General features: G+C 33.3%; 3 protein-coding genes across 3 annotated transcripts; all 3 read left to right on the top strand.

The window, feature by feature from the left end:
* The first annotated feature begins 507 nt into the window (after positions 1-507).
* LOC100811418 (4-coumarate--CoA ligase-like 1) lies at positions 508-4,571 on the top strand. The gene is made up of 6 exons (XM_003552951.5): positions 508-1,066; positions 1,724-2,305; positions 2,922-3,114; positions 3,202-3,347; positions 3,988-4,055; positions 4,170-4,571. Exons 1-6 carry the CDS (start codon positions 644-646, stop codon positions 4,417-4,419), a joined length of 1,662 nt encoding a protein of 553 aa, XP_003552999.1. The 5' UTR covers positions 508-643; the 3' UTR covers positions 4,420-4,571.
* A 1,909-nt stretch (positions 4,572-6,480) lies between these two features.
* Positions 6,481-7,227, top strand: LOC102663175 (uncharacterized). The gene has a single exon (XM_014770398.3). It carries the CDS (start codon positions 6,481-6,483, stop codon positions 7,225-7,227), a length of 747 nt encoding a protein of 248 aa, XP_014625884.2.
* Positions 7,228-15,813: 8,586 nt separating this feature from the next.
* LOC100810878 (fasciclin-like arabinogalactan protein 1) lies at positions 15,814-17,440 on the top strand. The gene has a single exon (XM_006603083.4). The coding sequence runs from the start codon at positions 15,978-15,980 to the stop codon at positions 17,223-17,225; it is 1,248 nt and encodes a 415-aa protein (XP_006603146.2). The 5' UTR covers positions 15,814-15,977; the 3' UTR covers positions 17,226-17,440.
* The last annotated feature ends 1,058 nt before the right edge of the window (positions 17,441-18,498 follow it).

The raw sequence follows: 18,498 nt of genomic DNA, 5'->3' as shown, positions 1-18,498 counted from the left end.
ACCAGTTCTGTTTTTGAACTACATATTTTGGATTTGGATTCTGTGCAAAACAATGATCAATTAATTTATTAGAATGCATTCATTTTAGGTCTGTTGTGTTCATTGTGTGATTGATTAGCATTAGCTGTCTTAATTTCATTGATCACATGGCTATAAATGCCATACTATGTAAAGGCAAGGGATTCAGGCTTGCAACGTGGTAATAGAGAGATAAAGGAGGACTGGAGTTATAATTGAACTCTAAATTAGGATAAAGGCCAATCAAATTTCAGAGCGTCGTAACTGGAAACTTTGGTAGGTAGTACATTTCCTACAATTATTTGCTGATGAGGTAAAAGGTACACTCATTTACCAAAATAGAGATACCATTTTACTATTTGATTCATTGCATGAAAATAACCTAACACTGATTATAGAAACATTGCAGTTGGCCTTTGTCACTGACATGATTCAACAAATTACCACTAACAAATCAAAGGTCCCACGCATGGCAAATTGGCAATGCAACTTCACTTGTAACTTAGCTAACCCTCATACCATACAAAGAGTATGACTAGAAATGTCCATATAATCTCACATTCTCAAACCCATTAGAGTGGAGCACATACAACCTTGTGAGTTGTTTATCCACACACACTCAAACATGGGAACCTATGTGGAAAATTTCGCAAGTGAGGAGGAACATGTCTTTCGTAGCCAACACTCACCTGTTCCTGTCCCTGACAACGTGACATTGCCGGAATTTGTGCTCCAAAATGCTGAATTGTATGCTGATAAGGTTGCATTTGTGGATGCTGTGACCGGAAAAGGGGTTACTTTTAGTGAGGTGGTGACGGGTGTACACAGGTTTTCTAAGGCCTTAAGAACTCTTGGTCTGAGGAAAGGGCATGTTGTGATTGTAGTGCTTCCAAATGTGGTAGAGTATGCCATTGTTGCTTTGGGGATAATGGCTGCTGGTGGGGTGTTCTCAGGTGCAAATCCAACATCACATGTATCAGAAATTAAGAAACAGGCAGAGTCTGCTGATGCCAAATTGATTGTCACAAATGTCACAAACTATGAAAAGGTAATTGCTTCAAATAGATCATGTACTTTATTTTTTCATTAGCTTCTTCGGCAACTTAATTAAGCATGTTAAAGTTGTTGATTTTTATAATTAGAAAAAAATGTTTTTAGTTTCTATATTTTTGCTTAATTTGATTTTGGTCCTTTTATTTTGAAACTGACAAATATAGTCCTCCAACTTTTGAAAATATATGAATTTAGTCAATTTTCACGTTTAAACTAATATTTAGTGGTGATTTTTTATCACCACTAAGTTGGAGGAGGGATTAAATTCAAGTATTAGCAAAAGTTAAGGGATTAAAAATCAAGTTTAACCGAAAGTATAAGGAATGAAAACATATTTTTCTCTTTTTTTTTCTTTTGAATTTAATATATTTTTCTCTTTATAATAACTACTTTAAAATCATACTTAACATGATTTTTTGATTGATTGATAAATAATAATGCATAGAAATTAGACTCTAAACTATGAGTAAATAGGACATACATTGGCTCTGTAAAATGGTCTTTACACTATCATTCAATTATCAAAATTGTCATGTATAGTAAATATGTTGAATAACTATAAAATTGGTTGATAGTGTAAAAATTTACACTAATAATAAATAAAAATTGTCATGTATAGCATTTGAGATTTGTTGAGTCGATATAAACACAGGTAAAGGCTTTGGAGCTACCTATTATTTTGCTAGGAGATGAAGTTGTTGAAGGTGCCATGAATTGGAACAAGTTGCTTGAAGCAGCAGACCGTGCAGGGGATGATTTGACAAAGGAGCCTATTCAGCAGAATGATCTTTGTGCCATGCCATTCTCATCAGGCACCACAGGAATGTCAAAGGGTGTGATGCTCACTCATAGAAATCTAGTGGCCAATCTTTGCTCTACACTCTTTGGTGTGACCAAAGAAATGGAGGGTCTGGTCACCACACTAGGCTTGATTCCCTTCTTTCACATTTATGGCATCACAGGAATATGTTGTGCCACTCTTAAGAGCAAAGGGAAAGTTGTGGTGATGGGAAGGTTTGAGTTGAAAACTTTTCTCAATGCCTTGATCACACATGAGGTCACATTTGCACCCATTGTGCCCCCTATCATTCTCACCTTGGTGAAAAATCCAATAGTGGATGAATTTGACCTCAGCAAGCTAAAACTCCAGGCCATTATGACTGCAGCAGCTCCACTTGCACCAGAACTCCTTAATGCTTTTGAACATAAGTTCCCTGGCGTTGCTGTCCAAGAGGTTGGTACATCATTCATCTATAGTGATAGTGTTGCTAATTCACCGAGCTTTCCCACTTCCCACTTCTCAAAATTTCATGATTTTGTTTTCCTTTCTGTTCCTAATTTAAAATTTTCATACAAGTCTCTCATGAAATATTTTCAACTAAATGGTCTCTATGTTATGAGAAATTATTGTATGGTCCAGCATTACCAAATGTCTATAATCTCAGTTAATCTCCATGTAACACATAATAAGTTTTATCAATTCTTTTTTGTAAATTAAAAAAATTGGCTAAGTGTGACATGGAGGATCATACAATACAATAATTTCTTCCATGTTACTCTTCTGTCATGAGTTTTCCATTTGGTCTCTTTAAAATGGAGTACTAAATGAAAAATTTGTCAAAAGAAAATGAAAAAACAAATTGAAAACTACAAGAAACATTCGGTAATAACTAATGTTTTATGGATGGCTCATTTAGAAACAAATTAAAAGAGAGAATAAATGAAAAAATTGTAATATTTTTGAAAGACAAAAACTCAATCAAATATTTTTAATTATGTAATTTGTATGACAAATAATGTGCATATTTAGCATGGTGTATCTTCCTTAAGTGTTAGTTTTTCTTTGTTAGGCATATGGACTAACTGAGCATAGCTGCATCACCCTCACTTATGCACAAAAAGGATTGGGAAGTACTCATAGAAACTCAGTGGGGTTCATCCTCCCAAATTTGGAAGTTAAGTTTGTTGATCCTGACACTGGTCGATCCCTCCCAAGGAACACACCTGGGGAACTCTGTGTAAGAAGCCAATGTGTGATGCAAGGTATTGGAGATACAATCTTCCCCAAAAATCTATAAGCTTATGATAAATTAGATTGTCAATGAATATAAATCATCTACGCCTCTTCAGGTTACTATAAACAGGAGGATGAGACTGCCCAAACCATTGACAAGAATGGATGGCTTCACACAGGTGACATTGGATTCATAGATGATGAAGAAAATGTATTTATCATTGATCGTATCAAGGAGTTGATTAAGTACAAAGGCTTCCAAGTAAGTTCTTGGTGTTTCACATGTTTAGAACAGGAAAAACAAATGAATATATGTATGTAGGGTGGGTATAAAAACAGTCAACCAATTAGAAATTATATTAAATATATAATTTTAATATAATTATTTTTAAAAGTTAACAAATTTATCACATCTTATAATTTAAGATTAGACGATAATGTAAAAATAATTTACATTGTCAATACATTTAAATTAAATTCAAAACAAATTATTAGAAAGTTGAAAGGTTTATGTGTGTGCGCACACGTGCATTATGTCTTAAAAATAAAGAAGAATAAAATTATGAATAAATTTAAACCTTATATATACATTTATGCATTACTAATTTCTTGAACAAAGGTTGTCCTTGCACTTTCATATGAAGAATTTGGTCGTCTTTAAAATTAAGAAAGACTAAACATATATATATATTTTAAAGTTTGAAGACTAAATTGATCAATATGAAATTACATTAACTTTAATCACATTTGAACAAAAGTATAGGATTAAAACACATTTTTCCTTACAATTTTTTGTCATGAAAGTATGAATATCTTATAATGTGCTCAATTTAATGGTCTTTAAGGGATCATATGGCCATGTAGAAGCGAAGATTAGTTATTTCTTTTTTGGACACATGCAGGTTGCTCCTGCAGAGTTAGAGGCCATTTTGCTGAGTCATTCATCAGTTGAAGATGCAGCTGTGGTGCCGTAAGTAATCAATCATAGTCTTTGTTAATAAATTTAATCTCACAGTTCTATTGAGATTTTAGTTTTCAAAAGTCTTTCCAACCTTATGTTATTTTTCTTATAATGTTTGTTCAGATTACCAGATGAAGAGGCTGGGGAAATCCCAGCTGCAAGTGTTGTTTTGAGCCCAGGTGAAAAAGAGAGTGAGGAGGACATCATGAACTATGTTGCCTCCAATGCTGCACATTACAAGAAAGTGAGAGTGGTGCACTTTGTGGAAGCCATACCAAAGTCACCCTCTGGGAAAATCATGAGGAGGCTTGTCAAAGAGAGGATGGTGGAAAAGATGAAGACAGAGTCCTTAACAAAATCTAAGAATATCTAAATCACTAGCAAATATTATGTACTTTGCTTTAATGTCTTCTAGTTTGTCATGGTTGCACTGTTGTTAAGTGACGACTAATTTGACATGGGATTTATTCTTTTACTACTTGTTGAAGAGATATATTAAAAATAAAATTTGACACTTTGGTATAATTTTATTTGTGCCTATTCTTATGCTTTTATTTGCGATTCTTCTTCCCTAGATTACTAAAGCTGCCGAGAGGCAAGTTCTTTGAATTTCCATTTATTCATCTATTATTACGTGCATAGAAATTTGATCAACTTCAGCCTAATAAGGATGTGTTTGGACACCCGTCAGAATCACGTTGAATGGGAAAATCACACTTTCCAAAGCAAAAATACCAAAGCAACTAGTATGTTGTAGCTTTCATCTGAAAGTCCGTTGACGTTGGATTCAATTCTTAAAATGTTACAATGTGTATAGCACTAGATTAGCCTAACTTACTTATTTTCCCTTTCTTTTGAACTCATTCAATCATCCTCGAAAATTAAGTGTATCAAAACCAATAAATAAATAAATTATTCATCAACAAATAAAAAGACTTTTTTTTTATTCTAACAAATCAATAATTTAAGTGTAAATTACATATTTCTCTCCCTTTGCTTTGAGCATGCTTAATTGCATTCACTTCCCAAGGCAACCCAAAACGTGCACTGACAATGTAAGTAAATACCGCAACCAAAATATCCAATGCTAATGGCATTCACACTTTACAAAATCTGCACACAACGCAACCCAATGGCCAATGCCAAACCATTATGCCAACACATCTTCCAATCCCTTTTAGTCTTTTTTACTTAGTATACCTCTCACTCTAAAGTTGTCTCAGTCTCTCTATTTTTCATATTCATCGGAAGATAAGCTACTGTTGCTATTTGTTGCTGTGTTGGGTTGTGACAATCAATGTGTGTGGTATATGCTAAGTTCTATTAGTAGTTTTTCAACTTCTTAAAGCTATCAGTTTGTATATTTGTGGCTCAACTATGTGTTATTGTAATTTGAATATCTGTTTTGGATAATTGGAGTTCGTTTATGTATTTTGGTATTGACAACACTTTTTTTTATTTATTTATGATTTTATTCACTCTAGTCTTCCTTGTGTCATTATTTAGCATTCAAGTGTTTTGTGATTTCAACCACTCAAAATCCTTATATCTGGTTGGTAGTCATTAGTTTTAATCTTTCTAAGTGAAAATTAATATTGTTTTTTTTTCAAAGGTCAGGTTGGCTTGCAAGTTATTGAAATGAAGAATAAGAATGGAAAACTTAAATTTGAGAAGTTCACATGGAGGATTCAGAACTTCTCTAAATTGGACTGCAAGAAACTGTGCTCCGACAAGTTTTTGCTTGATCACCATACATGGTGCTTGATTAAATTCTTGTGTATTATACATGCATTTAGAATGCTCTTTGGCATGATATTCATTTACTTGTTACTTCGTTTATAGGAGGATTCTTGTCTATCCAAAGGGGGCTGATGTGGGCTACTTGTCAATTTATTTAGATGCTGGTGTTGTTAATTTGCCTTTTGGCTGGAGCAAATTTGCACATTTCAAGTTCTCTTTAATTAATCTGGCCAACGGAAAAATGACTAAAATAAAGGGTATCTTTCATCCTTCTCTATTCTCAAATTGAACTTTTGTATGGAACTTGTCTTTCTTAGCAATTTCATATAGAGGCTATGTTTTGGTTGGGTGTTACATTTTTGGTAGAAGCATCAGATTAATTGACATTTTAGCCATTCCTTAATTATTCAGATTCCATCTTTCCTGCTAACACTTCCAACTTGTTAATCTTTTAACCTTTCAATTATGTGTCAAGTAATAATGTATGTTTGGTTCAACTCTGCAATCATGCGTGGTTCTATTTTATCAGATTAATAACTTCCATGGATGTATAGGCGTGACATATATGTTCTGAGGCCTTTTCTGGTTATTAAGATAGGCTTTTAGAGGTTATTATAATAATCATATCATTGATTTTTAGTCTAACTCCAACTCAACTGACTCTTGATATATGAATTTGTCAGAGACTACAAAAATGTTCAATGCAACAGAAATTGCTTGGGGTTTTCCAAAATTCATACCCTTAGATGAACTTTGTGACTCTAGCAGTGGGTTTATTGTGAATGATACCTGTATAATTGAAGTTCAGATTTTGGTTAGCAAGTCAGAACAGGATAATCAAGTAAACCAACAAATTAACAAGATTGATAATAATCATGATATTGATAAGCCTATTAAACACACGGACAATTTCTTACCCAAGGAAACGCTCACAACCTCATTTGGTGAGCTAGTCGATTTTCGGGGTTTAGGGAAAATAGAGCAAGTTTTTGTTCCATTGTTAGAAGAAGTATGTTCTCGACATCCCTCACTCATTGACAGTCAGCAGAAAAGAAGTGGCAGGTTTGTTGAATGGGCATTCACAGCTTTGGGTCGAGTTCTACATTTTCTCAAGACTAAAAAGGTGAAAGATATGAATGGTGATGCTTGCAATCATCTTCAAATTTTATGGGAGGAGCTGAAGATGTTTAGATTTGATTTGACTTGGCTGGAACCTCATGTTCAATCTGCCTTGGGTATGAAAACTTGTATTGAAAGATCTGTTCAGATGAAAAGGATGGGGGAGGATGTGACTGCTTTAGAGATGGAAACAAAGAGGTTGAAGGCAAAGATGATTGAAGCAGAGGTAAACCTTGAAATAGCAAGAAGAAACTTAATGAAAGAAAAAGAAGGCTTTGAAGAGTGTGATTTGGATGCTGAACTGGGATATGGACGACCATAATTTGTAAATATGTCACTTGAAGAATTCAGCAGAGCTAGTACACATGTTTTTGATGAACATTTCCTAAACACCTGAGTGTTCTTATAGACATCAATGATTTTATTAACTGAAATGATGTGGTAAATTGCATATGACAATTATATTATGCTGATACATATATGTTTTGATGCATTATACATCTGTCGTTTCTGTGTACATAAGTTGCTACTACTTGACTAATGCTCCTTAACATGAGCCCTCAATATTTGGGTGCCCATATTTTTATTAACCATCAAAATGAGAATATTCTACATTGTACCTAATCCCGTGGCTAGGACCACAAGTGAAACCCGGGTCCAATTGAAATGATGTTAATATAAACAGAACATCTGCACAAGTAAGAAATAGTGAAACATAGAACCAAAATACCACAGGCTAAGTGACCATTGCTTATCATGGAGTTATATATCCTAACAAGTAACATCCTTGGTGTTTCCTTCATGGATTCTTTTTATTTTTATTTTTTTTAATTGAAGTGTGGCCTAAGACATTTTATCTTCATGGATTCCATCGATGTTGGGGATGAGTTTTGGTGAAGAAATGGACAGCTTATCGATCAGTGCTCCTTGGCAGCCATCGAGTTTATGTGGAAGTGTGGAACCGAGTACTATTTTGAATTTTCAGCCCACATGATCTGGACAAAGTTTTTCCATCGGGGAAGTGCCATTTTTTAAGTAGCATTTAGTATGGTTCTATGTATATCTTTTTAGTAAAGTGAAATACATCTATAAGGACTGCACAATAAGTGAGTGAAGTTAATCTTGGCCATTCAATTATATATAGATGGTTAAGGTTAGATTTAAGTAAAACTACTCATTATTTTAAGTGCCAATGTTTGATTTTGGTTAAGAGCAATGATCATTTGCCCTTGAGGGAGATTTTGAGTGCTGTTGCCAACCAACTAATCTCAAGTTGAAATATTATAAGAGGTGTAGATGTTATTGCCTTTGAATGTTGTTTAAACTAATAATGATTTCAAAATGTTTAATTTTGTTTTGTAAAAAAAAATGCTTGGGACTAAGGTTAAGTTTTTCAAAGATTGACAAGGTTAATATGAGTTTTGCAATAGCAAGCTCTGCGTCCTAGACTGCTGAAGGAAAGAAAGATGGTGACATCCTTTACATATCGACTGCTAGCAGAAGAAGTCCTAATTGAATGAGCATTTACAGGTTTGGGTCAAATTATGCATTTAATTAAGACTAAAAAGGTAAAAACATTTGAACAATATATATGCTTGAAATAATCTTCAAATACGGGAGGAACTTAAGACTTTTAAATTTGATTTGACCTGGCTGAAATCTCATGTTTAATTTGTTTTAAGTATGAAAAATTACGGAGAGAAAGCTGTGCAAGTGTAAAAGATGAAGGAGACTGTGGTTGCTTTAAAGAAAATGAACAGGCCGGAGGAAAGATGCTGCTACACTGGTTGATATTGAAATACCAGGAAGAGATTCCGGGAATTAGAAGGCTCTCAAGAGAGGGATTTGGATGATGAACTAGGATATGGAGGACCATAAATTTGTGTCACTTGTTTAAGGAATTCATTGTAGGTAGTCACAAGTGGTGTATTTGTGAACAATTGAATATGAAAGTAGACATTGATTATTCTATTAATGGTGTTTCTAAAATTGTACTATTTGACAATTTTACTAGGCTAATACTATTTGATGCTTAGCTACATGAACAAAAAGCAGCTCAATTTTCCAAACCAGCAAATTGATTTTTGCTTAACGACAAACATTGGAGTGGCATTTTTCATTTGTTGAACCAAGGAAATGGTATGAGCAAAATTGACACAGTATGAACCTAAATTCATCAGGAATTTTATGTTGACAGAAGAAGTTGCTGGTGTCAGTCTTCTTGCTTAGACTTGAAGCCTTGAATTAATCTTATCTTAGGAGGTCAAGTTGCACGGGAGAAAGTTTGTATTTGAATTCTGCATAATACATTTAGGGAGCGGCAATGAACTTTTAAATGTGATGGAATCCCAAGTTGAGCTTAGTCTCATGTTCAGCTCAAAGGACCGAAAGTGTAAACATATCTTAGGATTATACCATAAGTCAAAGATGCTAATTACAATCATAAAAAAAAACTTTGCACCTTTTCGAGTTATTATAGTTTGGGGAGGGAGTTTATTTGAAAGATAATTATGATAATAATTAATACTACCTTCTATCCTATATATAAGAAACTAAAGACAACATTCTCTTAGTCCTAATTATAAGAAACATATGATATTTTATTGCTAAATTTCCTTTTTATCCCTAATTAATTGTAAGACCTATTAATGGTTACACTCATTTCCCACAAATGCTAATGCATTTATTGAGCTGTCAACAAAAGAAGACATATTCATTGCTTGAAAAATTATCTTTTGAAAAATAACCCCCTCTTTAATCATTAATGTAATGGGTAGTCTTGAAATAAGAGTAAATGATCAATTTAGTCCCCATAGTTGACAATTTCATTCCTATAATATGAAAATTATCTATTTAGTGCACAAATGTTAAATGTCACAACGATTTAGTTCAACCGTTAAAATCCTTCCATCTCTGTTAACAAACCTAATCTATGTGGCTCACACTTATCCACGTGACAAGTACAAGTGTGCACAATGACTTTTCACATCATTTTGGACTAAATTGTCACTTTTTTTAATGTATCGATTTTCGAAGCAACAAACACAACAACTACCTATAGATGAATTTCCCTTCTAAAAATTTTCTATCAAAACGTATATACTTAGTGACAAATTAATCCCTAACAAATATTACTAATTGACAAACTAGTCCACGAAATAAGTGATAACATAAAACTGTTGTTCATTACACATAACATACCCAAGTAGTAGTAAAATTTCTACCATGATGGTACATTACCAAAAAAATAAAGACACCAAAACATGCCACAATGTCACTGTCATAACAGAATTTTTCAAAAAGATATCCAAAATACATCTAAAACACGTTAATGCCTAATGTTCCAAAATATGTCTAAAACACGTTGAATCACTTTAAAGGGGGTTGAGGCCGTTGGATATGTGGTGTAAGGATGAAGCTCATGAACCTTGACTATGACACTCTTGGAGATACTCCACTTGGAAATGGAACGCTAACCATAAGGGTATTTGCAGGTCGGATAAGAGGTGGTCTGACTGCAGGTGCAAGTGGTACAAATGTGGGGACATTGGCAGCTTCAACAATAGTTGCGGGTGGTGTAACTTCAACTGCAACCTCTTTAGTGTTTGGTGCATTTTGAGAGCAAACCATTTCTTCATGCATTGAATGAATGAAATTAAAATAAGTTACTATATTGATGTTTGAGAGTAAATGGTTTCTAAATAAAAAATAGATCACCAAAAATATTAGTATATTGTTGTTTGAGTTGTTGCAGCTATAGTAGGAGTAACAATATATAGCTTTAGGTGAGGGTTTTCATTTTTTGGGTTTAGGTGGCATACCACCATTATTGCAGCCCCTATTATTGTGGCCTTCAAGGCCTCATCTCATTTAAGTAACAGTGGGAAAATTCCTTTTCATTCTGGTCCTATTGTTGTTGCTTTCTCCCTCAATTGTGTCCTTTCTCATAGCTTTCTTAGGTCGTCCAGGTCTTCTCTTCATTGGGGGTGGCTTTGGTTTGTCACATGGTGTCCTCACCCAATACTGTTGACTCTTGGTAGAATGAATGTAGTAGTCATATGTTGCATTATATGACCCCAATGCCAACATCCCATCACAATAGTCCTAAGGTCTGTAATTTTTGAAACGGATTGCAACAATGGCATGCTTGCATGACAAAGCTAGATATAACACAATAAAAGACAACAACAAGATAGGAATTCAATTCAATCCAACACTAAACATAAGATAGTATGAAATAAGAAAATATAAATATATGCATGGACATATATACCAATAAGCAAATGAATTCCACAACCATAAAGTTAGAAATGTTATACATGTCAACTGCATGGCTACCTAAATTCATCAAGAATTTCATCTTGCTTGAAGAAGTTGCATGAGTCAATCTACTTGCTTAGGCTTAAAGTCTTGAATTAATCTTATCATAATAGGTCGAGTTACACAAAGAAACAAGGTCGTAAAATAATTTACAAGATAAAAAATGACTAATACACATAATTGTTTAGTTGAATTTGAATGTATTTATAGTCTGTTCCAAAAAATATGCAATGTAGAATACAGATGTAGAATTGTCAATTGTCACTTGTCATGGATTTTAGACATTTGAGAATTTACGACATTCATTTATTTATTGTTATAAACTTTTAAATGGAAAGGATAGGATTCTTGATTTGTTATATTTTGGCTATTTTACTTGGATGTTACGTTGAACATATTAATGTGTTTTTTTTGCTATAATGTGTGTATTTATTTGTTATAAACTTTTAAATGGATAGGATAGGATTCCTAATTTTTTATATTTTGGCTATTTTACTTGGATGTTGAACATATATATTAATGTGTTTTTGTGCTATATTTTTTTAGAGAAGTTAACATGAGAAATTTGTTATAAATTGATTTATGAATAAGTTAATTTTTATTTCTGTAAGTTTGTACTTTTTTAATTTTGACTTCTGTAAAATTTTTATTTATTTTTAATTCCTGTAAATTTATATATTTTTTTTAATTTTGATCTTTATAAGATATTTTACTCATTTTTAATTCATGTAAGTTTGTATTTTTAATTTTGGTCCTGATAAGCATGATATATATGAAAAAATTAAAATTTTAAAGAAATTAAAATTAAAAAAAAAAACACAAATGATTAAAAATGAAAAAAAAAACTTATCGAAACCATAATTAAAAAAAAATACCAATTTATAAGGACTAAAATTAAAATAATAAATTTATAAGAACCAAAAATATATTTAAATCATTAATTTATAGAGAAACTCATTTTAATTTTTTATTCTTCTAAAAGTATTTATAGAAAAATTTATCCACACTTATCTAAAATCACAACCCATAACAACTCAATGCACAAAAAATAACAACCCTATCATATGATGCCATTATTCCATATTAGAATATGATTTTAGGTTGCAGCAAATTTTGAAGTAACCACCTTACAAAGCCAACCAGGAAACGTAGAACATAATCTTCAGTGCCGTTGTCAAGAAATAACATGAGAAAAATATACATTTTTCTGGAATTTACAATGCAAGATCTGTATCCCTTAATTGGATTACAACATTTAAATCAATTGCCATTTTCAATATTTTCTGTGAAAATTCATTTAACAACCCGAAAATCACATTTGTTGTGTCCTTAGCATTTGCAGAACAACAAAAAGTCCTGGATGAGAAATGTTTTAAATACTCAATCCACGTACTCTTGCCCAAATCCACCTATCAACATCAAAATAGACTAGTGACTAGTAACAGTTTAGTAAGATTATATATATTGCACATGCAATGCGAAACAAGCATGATCCTTTGCAAAAGGCAAAAATAAAAAAGGATTTTTATAACCAAATCTATACAACATTAGGTTAGTTTATTCAATTTATAAAGTACTAATATAATTAAGCTAAAAGTTGAATATTCCTAGTAAAGTAATGATCGATAAAATGCCAATTACTTGTTGAGCATGTTAGTAATTACAAATTATGTTCTGATAATATTAATTACTTTTAGTTTAATTAGCAGAATCAAAGTGATACTTTTGTGAAAAAGGGACTTATCATCTGATTAGATCTAGGAATGAAACGACTAAGCAATAGGCAATTATATATGTCTTTCTTGCTGGGATTGCTTCTTCCTTCCCCGGAATTGTTTCGTATACATATGCATGCAATATTTTAATTCACCAACTTTCTCCATAATTATTGACCTTTCCAGGACTCATCATTTTTTAAAGGAATCAGGAATACAAAACAATGAAGCTATTGCGTGTTAACATTTAATAGGTGATCATTAAACTTGTGCTTGACTAGTGCTGCAATAAATAATTTGACCACCTTCTTAAATAAATGATTAGATTATATCATATTATTATTAGGTCATGTGTAACTGTGCTAATCATACTTAATCACCCACCAACACACATATGAGCTGCATTGAGGAATCGTATATAATTGATTTTGCTTAACACAAGAATAAATTATTTTTTCCACTTGTAATTTTACATTTTCTTAAATCTTCTTAAACTTTTTTGTTTTACTTCAAAAATTACAGTCAAAACACAGTGATTAATTAATACGCTGAAACCATAGCTAAATTAATTAAGATATTTGAAGAAAACTGATCACATTTTTGTTTGCTTTCACCTAAATTTAAGAGAAATTTAGTGAAAGTCCAGATGAACAAATATTAAATTATAAAAATGTAAAATGTAATTACCTAAATATAATTTAGCCATTTATATTCGGTTTTATGGATAAAATTAATTTATGTCATTTTTGCTTGATGAAAATTTAATGTGTTGTTAGTATGTTATACTTTTTTTATCTATAAAAATAAAAGTAAGTATTAAAGATTTACAATAACTAAAACATCTATTTAACAAACTGAACCAAAAACCCACCGACTATAATATATATTTCTAACTTAATCCACCACATATTTAATATTTCTCTTTTCTTGAAACATAAGCCATGGTTTCTTCTTTGGTCTCTTAACACAATACTTCTGAATCATTAAGAAGAAAGAACAAGGGAATCCCCCAAGTAAATGTAGAGGGAACACAACCACGAATCATGCTTCCTACCAAAACCAAGTTATGTATGAAAATGAATAACAAACAGCATAAGGAAAGAAAATTGTCGGTGGTGCATGTTACAGCAACGTCACATGCTCCACTTCATCCACCGTCCACGTGGCATCTCCTACACCGTTCAATCCAGGCGGGTCTAAAAACACCCTCTCCCTATTCCTTTACTCTGAGTCTGCAAAAATGCCCCCTTTCATTCACTTTATTTACAACACACTGCCATTACTCATCAACGGTTGATTTTCACCCTACATCATCAGGTTTTCATTGGTCAATGATCAACGAGGCATAACTTTGACGGTCATGATTACACCATGAACTACAAGTACTCGTACTCAATCATTTTCACTTTACGAAACACGCACCAAAAGTGCAAACTTTCCACTTTACAGCGAGAGATTATGCGATTCCGTGCTTGTGATATGGTCTACGTTGTATGGTATAAATACCCTTTTTCTTTATTCAAATTTATATTTATTTTCTTGTGCATCATGAAATTTATATTTACTAGAGTGTATCACCCTGACATGACAGGATAAATATTGTTTCTGATATTTTTATAAAATATTTTAATATATAAAAAATATTTTTTCAAATGTATTAAGAATGATTTATATTAGTTTTTTTTTTATTTTAACCGTGAATAATTTTAGTCTTAAATACAAGCAAAAGTTCACTAACTAATTTTATCTTTTATTATAAAATTATCCTTAAAATTTCATTCATTTAACAGGATTAATGATTTTTTTATTATTTTTATATCAAGTTCTAATAAATAATGGTTTAAAAAAATATTTTTATTTTGACATTAACACAATTTAATAAAATTAATTAGTTTCTAAATAAGTGCGAAACTATTTTTTTTTCTTATAATAGAGATTGGAGGAGTAAAATATAACATTTTTTTTCATAATTAAAATATAATATTTTTAATTATTAACTATTGTTGTTCGCTGATTATAGTATTGGATTATTATAAATTTTTATTAAAAAAACTCTTATCTATATAATCCACATATTAAAATATTAATGATGAACAATAGTTAAAACACGTAACAAATCAATAATTAATGTTACTCTTTGTTCCGCAAAAGAAGAAACAACTGATCAAGTCACGTGACATCCTCCAGCGGCTTCTTCCTTTACACCAACCCCGAATCTTCTAGAACCTGCTGCCACCCATTCTCCACATTACACTGCCACCATTCGCGCCAGCGCCAACGCCAACGCACACTCCTAAGTTCTAATTAGTACATTCTTTCAAGTTTCTAACACATTTTGTTACTAATGTAAAATATAGTTTATTCAGCATAGTATTAATAGTTATTTATAAATTTATACAAATCTTACCACTCATTCTCTCCATCAAAAGTAAATAATTGGAAGGGGTCTAATTTAATTATTGTAAACCTTTTTATACTCATTTTTTATTATTACAATGATAAAAAAATTAAACTAACTAATGAGGTTGAATTCATCTAAATTTATATATGTTTGGTAGTATTGAAATAGAGTGACAAGAAAGAAAAAAAATTAAAATAAAAAAGTAATAATATATGAATATTTTTTTTTTTAATTTTAAACATCCAATTAATTTATCTATTTTTTATTTTTATTTTTATTATATTTAAATCTTATCATATTTTTATTTTTTTACTTTCTCTCATGTGTTTATCAAACTTTTTTTTATAAAAATAATGTCAATCATATATTTTGATTATATTACTTTAATTTAAATAAATATTTCTATCCCATATTTTGATAATGTAAAGAGTATTAGACAGTTGTTATCAGTCACCAATGTTGTTCCTCTCTCCAATGGCAAAAACCGTAATAATCTGAAATCCGAAGCCTCATTTTCTTGACCCCTCTTATTAGTACCTCCCCTGTTTCCTTTCCTTCACTCTTCACTCCGCTGTCCTCTGTCGCCGCCAGATCTCAGACGAGACTCAGTCACACTTTCTCTCTTTCTCTTCCACAATGCAGCTCCTCCGGGCGGTGCTCGCGGCGGCGCTGCTCCTCCTCGCCACTCTCTCCGACGCCCACAACATCACAACCATCCTCTCAAAGCACCCTGAGTTCTCCACCTTCAACCACTACCTGACCCTGACCCACCTGGCCCCGGAAATCAACGGCAAAACCACCATCACCGTCTGCGCCGTGGACAACGCCGCCATGTCGGACCTCCTCAGCAAGCACCCCTCCATTTACACCATCAAGAACATCCTCTCCCTCCACGTCCTCCTCGACTACTTCGGCGCCAAGAAGCTCCACCAGATCACCAACGGCACCGCCCTCGCCGCCACCATGTACCAGGCCACCGGCAGCGCTCCCGGATCCGCCGGCTTCGTCAACATCACCGACCTCCACGGCGGAAAGGTCGGCTTCGGCGCCGAAAACAACGACGGCACACTCTCCTCAACTTTCGTCAAATCCGTAGAAGAAATCCCTTACAACATCTCAGTAATCCAGATCAGCAAAGTTCTCCCCTCTGCCGCAGCGGAAGCCCCTGCACCCGCACCCACCCAACAAAACCTCACCAACATTATGTCAAAACACGGATGCAAGGTCTTCGCCGACGCTCTCTCTGCTCAACCCGACGCGCTTAACACCTTCAATGACAACCTCGATGGGGGCTTAACCGTCTTTTGCCCCCTCGACGACGCGTTCAAAGCGTTTCTCCCCAAATTCAAAAACCTAACCAAATCCGGTAAGGTCGCGCTTCTCGAATTCCACGGTGTTCCGGTTTACCAGTCCAAAGCCACTCTCAAATCCAACAACGGACTTCAGAACACTCTCGCCACTGATGGCGCTAACAAGTTCGACTTCACTGTTCAGAACGACGGTGAAGATGTTACTCTGAAAACGAAGCTCACCACTGCGAAGATCACCGACACGTTGATTGACGAACAGCCTCTCGCGATTTTCGCTATTAGTAAGGTGCTTCAGCCCAAGGAGCTGTTTAAGGGTGAGGCGGAGGCTCCGGCGCCTGCGCCGGAGCCTTCTGCCGCCGACGCTCCTGCGCCGGCGAAGAAGGGGAAGAAGAAGAAGAAGGCGGCTGATGCGCCGGCGGATGATTCTGATGCTCCTGCTGATTCTCCCGATGATGCTGCTGATGTGACCGCCGATGACAGTAACGGCGCCGTTAAAACTAACGGCGGGAGGTACGGTGGTGGTGTTGTTGCCTTGGCTTTAGGTTTGGTTTTGGGGTTACCGTTAGTGCTGTGATGTGAGTTAATTAATTAAAAAAGGGAGTTTTAGGGTTTAGTTTTTTAAGGGGATTCGAAGTGATATTCCTTTTTTTTTTTTCTGTTTTTTTAAATATTTTTATTTAATTATTGTCGTATTTGATAATGTTGTAATTTTGGTGGTGAGAGAGCGGGAATTGATACACTGACGTGAATGTTTTTTATAATGTAAACAATTTGTTTAATTTCCTCCAATGAGCGTGGTTAGTTGTTTTATTCATGATAATGTAGTAGATGTTAAATGGTTATTAGAGATTTGTGATGGTAATGTAGATCTTAAAATGTTTATTATTGTCTCTTACAACATGCGAAAACAGTGTTCGTATCTTAAAACATTTGTTGTGTTGTGATGCAAGATTTTAGGGTGTATGCACTATATGCAGTTTTGAATCTCATCATCAAGAAATTAATTTTAAAGGATAAATTTATTTATTAGTAGTATTATTTAATAATGAGTCAAAGGACTAGTTTGAATCTAGAAACTTTAGACCATCTTAATCCTCTCCCAACTATTGCTTACTTCTAATACTTAGTTACCGTTGAGTGCTTTTAGGTTTTGATATGAAATCATATGAAATTGACTGAATCAAAGAGTGAAGCCGACACCTAACATTGTAGAGGTTTAAATTCACTACTTTTTATATAGTTGTTTTGTAGGCATAAATAAATTCACTACTTTATAATTTATATAGTTGTTTTGTTCAGAAGTTGGGCCCTTATTAGAATTAATGTGTTTTGTGTTGTTGTTGACAAGGACAAAGGGTGGATCCTTTGGCCCTGCTTGTTTTTTCGTCTTGATCAGTGTTTGGTGCTGCTTTTAAATTGGTTATAATGGCTTGTGGTTATTTTCTTTAAATTTAAACGTTTTCATAGAGTTAAGTAAGAAAATGAAGCATGCGGATAAGGCTTATAGTTTCAGAACTATTGATGAGGTAAAGTAATGAACAAACCAATTTACAGGATGGTTTTTTAATTTAACTGGAAACTGAGATGCTTTCATTATTATTTATTTCTTTCATTTAATAAAAGTTCATTTTATATTTTATGATTAAATATGTTTGTACTACATAACCGTAAATATAGTGTTTTTTGTTCTTGTCATTTTCTTCTCCGTAACTTGATTTTTTGGTTTTCTGTTCTTAATTCTTGTCGTGACGGTAGGTATTAAAATAAATAAAAAAATGTTATATTTGTAGGAGGTAAAGTAGAGACTCAAAATATAGCTGTTTTGTAGGAATTAAAAACAAAATTGT

Source organism: Glycine max, chromosome 18, assembly GCF_000004515.6.
Source record: "Glycine max cultivar Williams 82 chromosome 18, Glycine_max_v4.0, whole genome shotgun sequence".
In the NCBI taxonomy this organism is placed as follows: Eukaryota; Viridiplantae; Streptophyta; class Magnoliopsida; order Fabales; family Fabaceae; genus Glycine; species Glycine max.
This window is presented reverse-complemented; position numbering and strand designations above follow the sequence as displayed.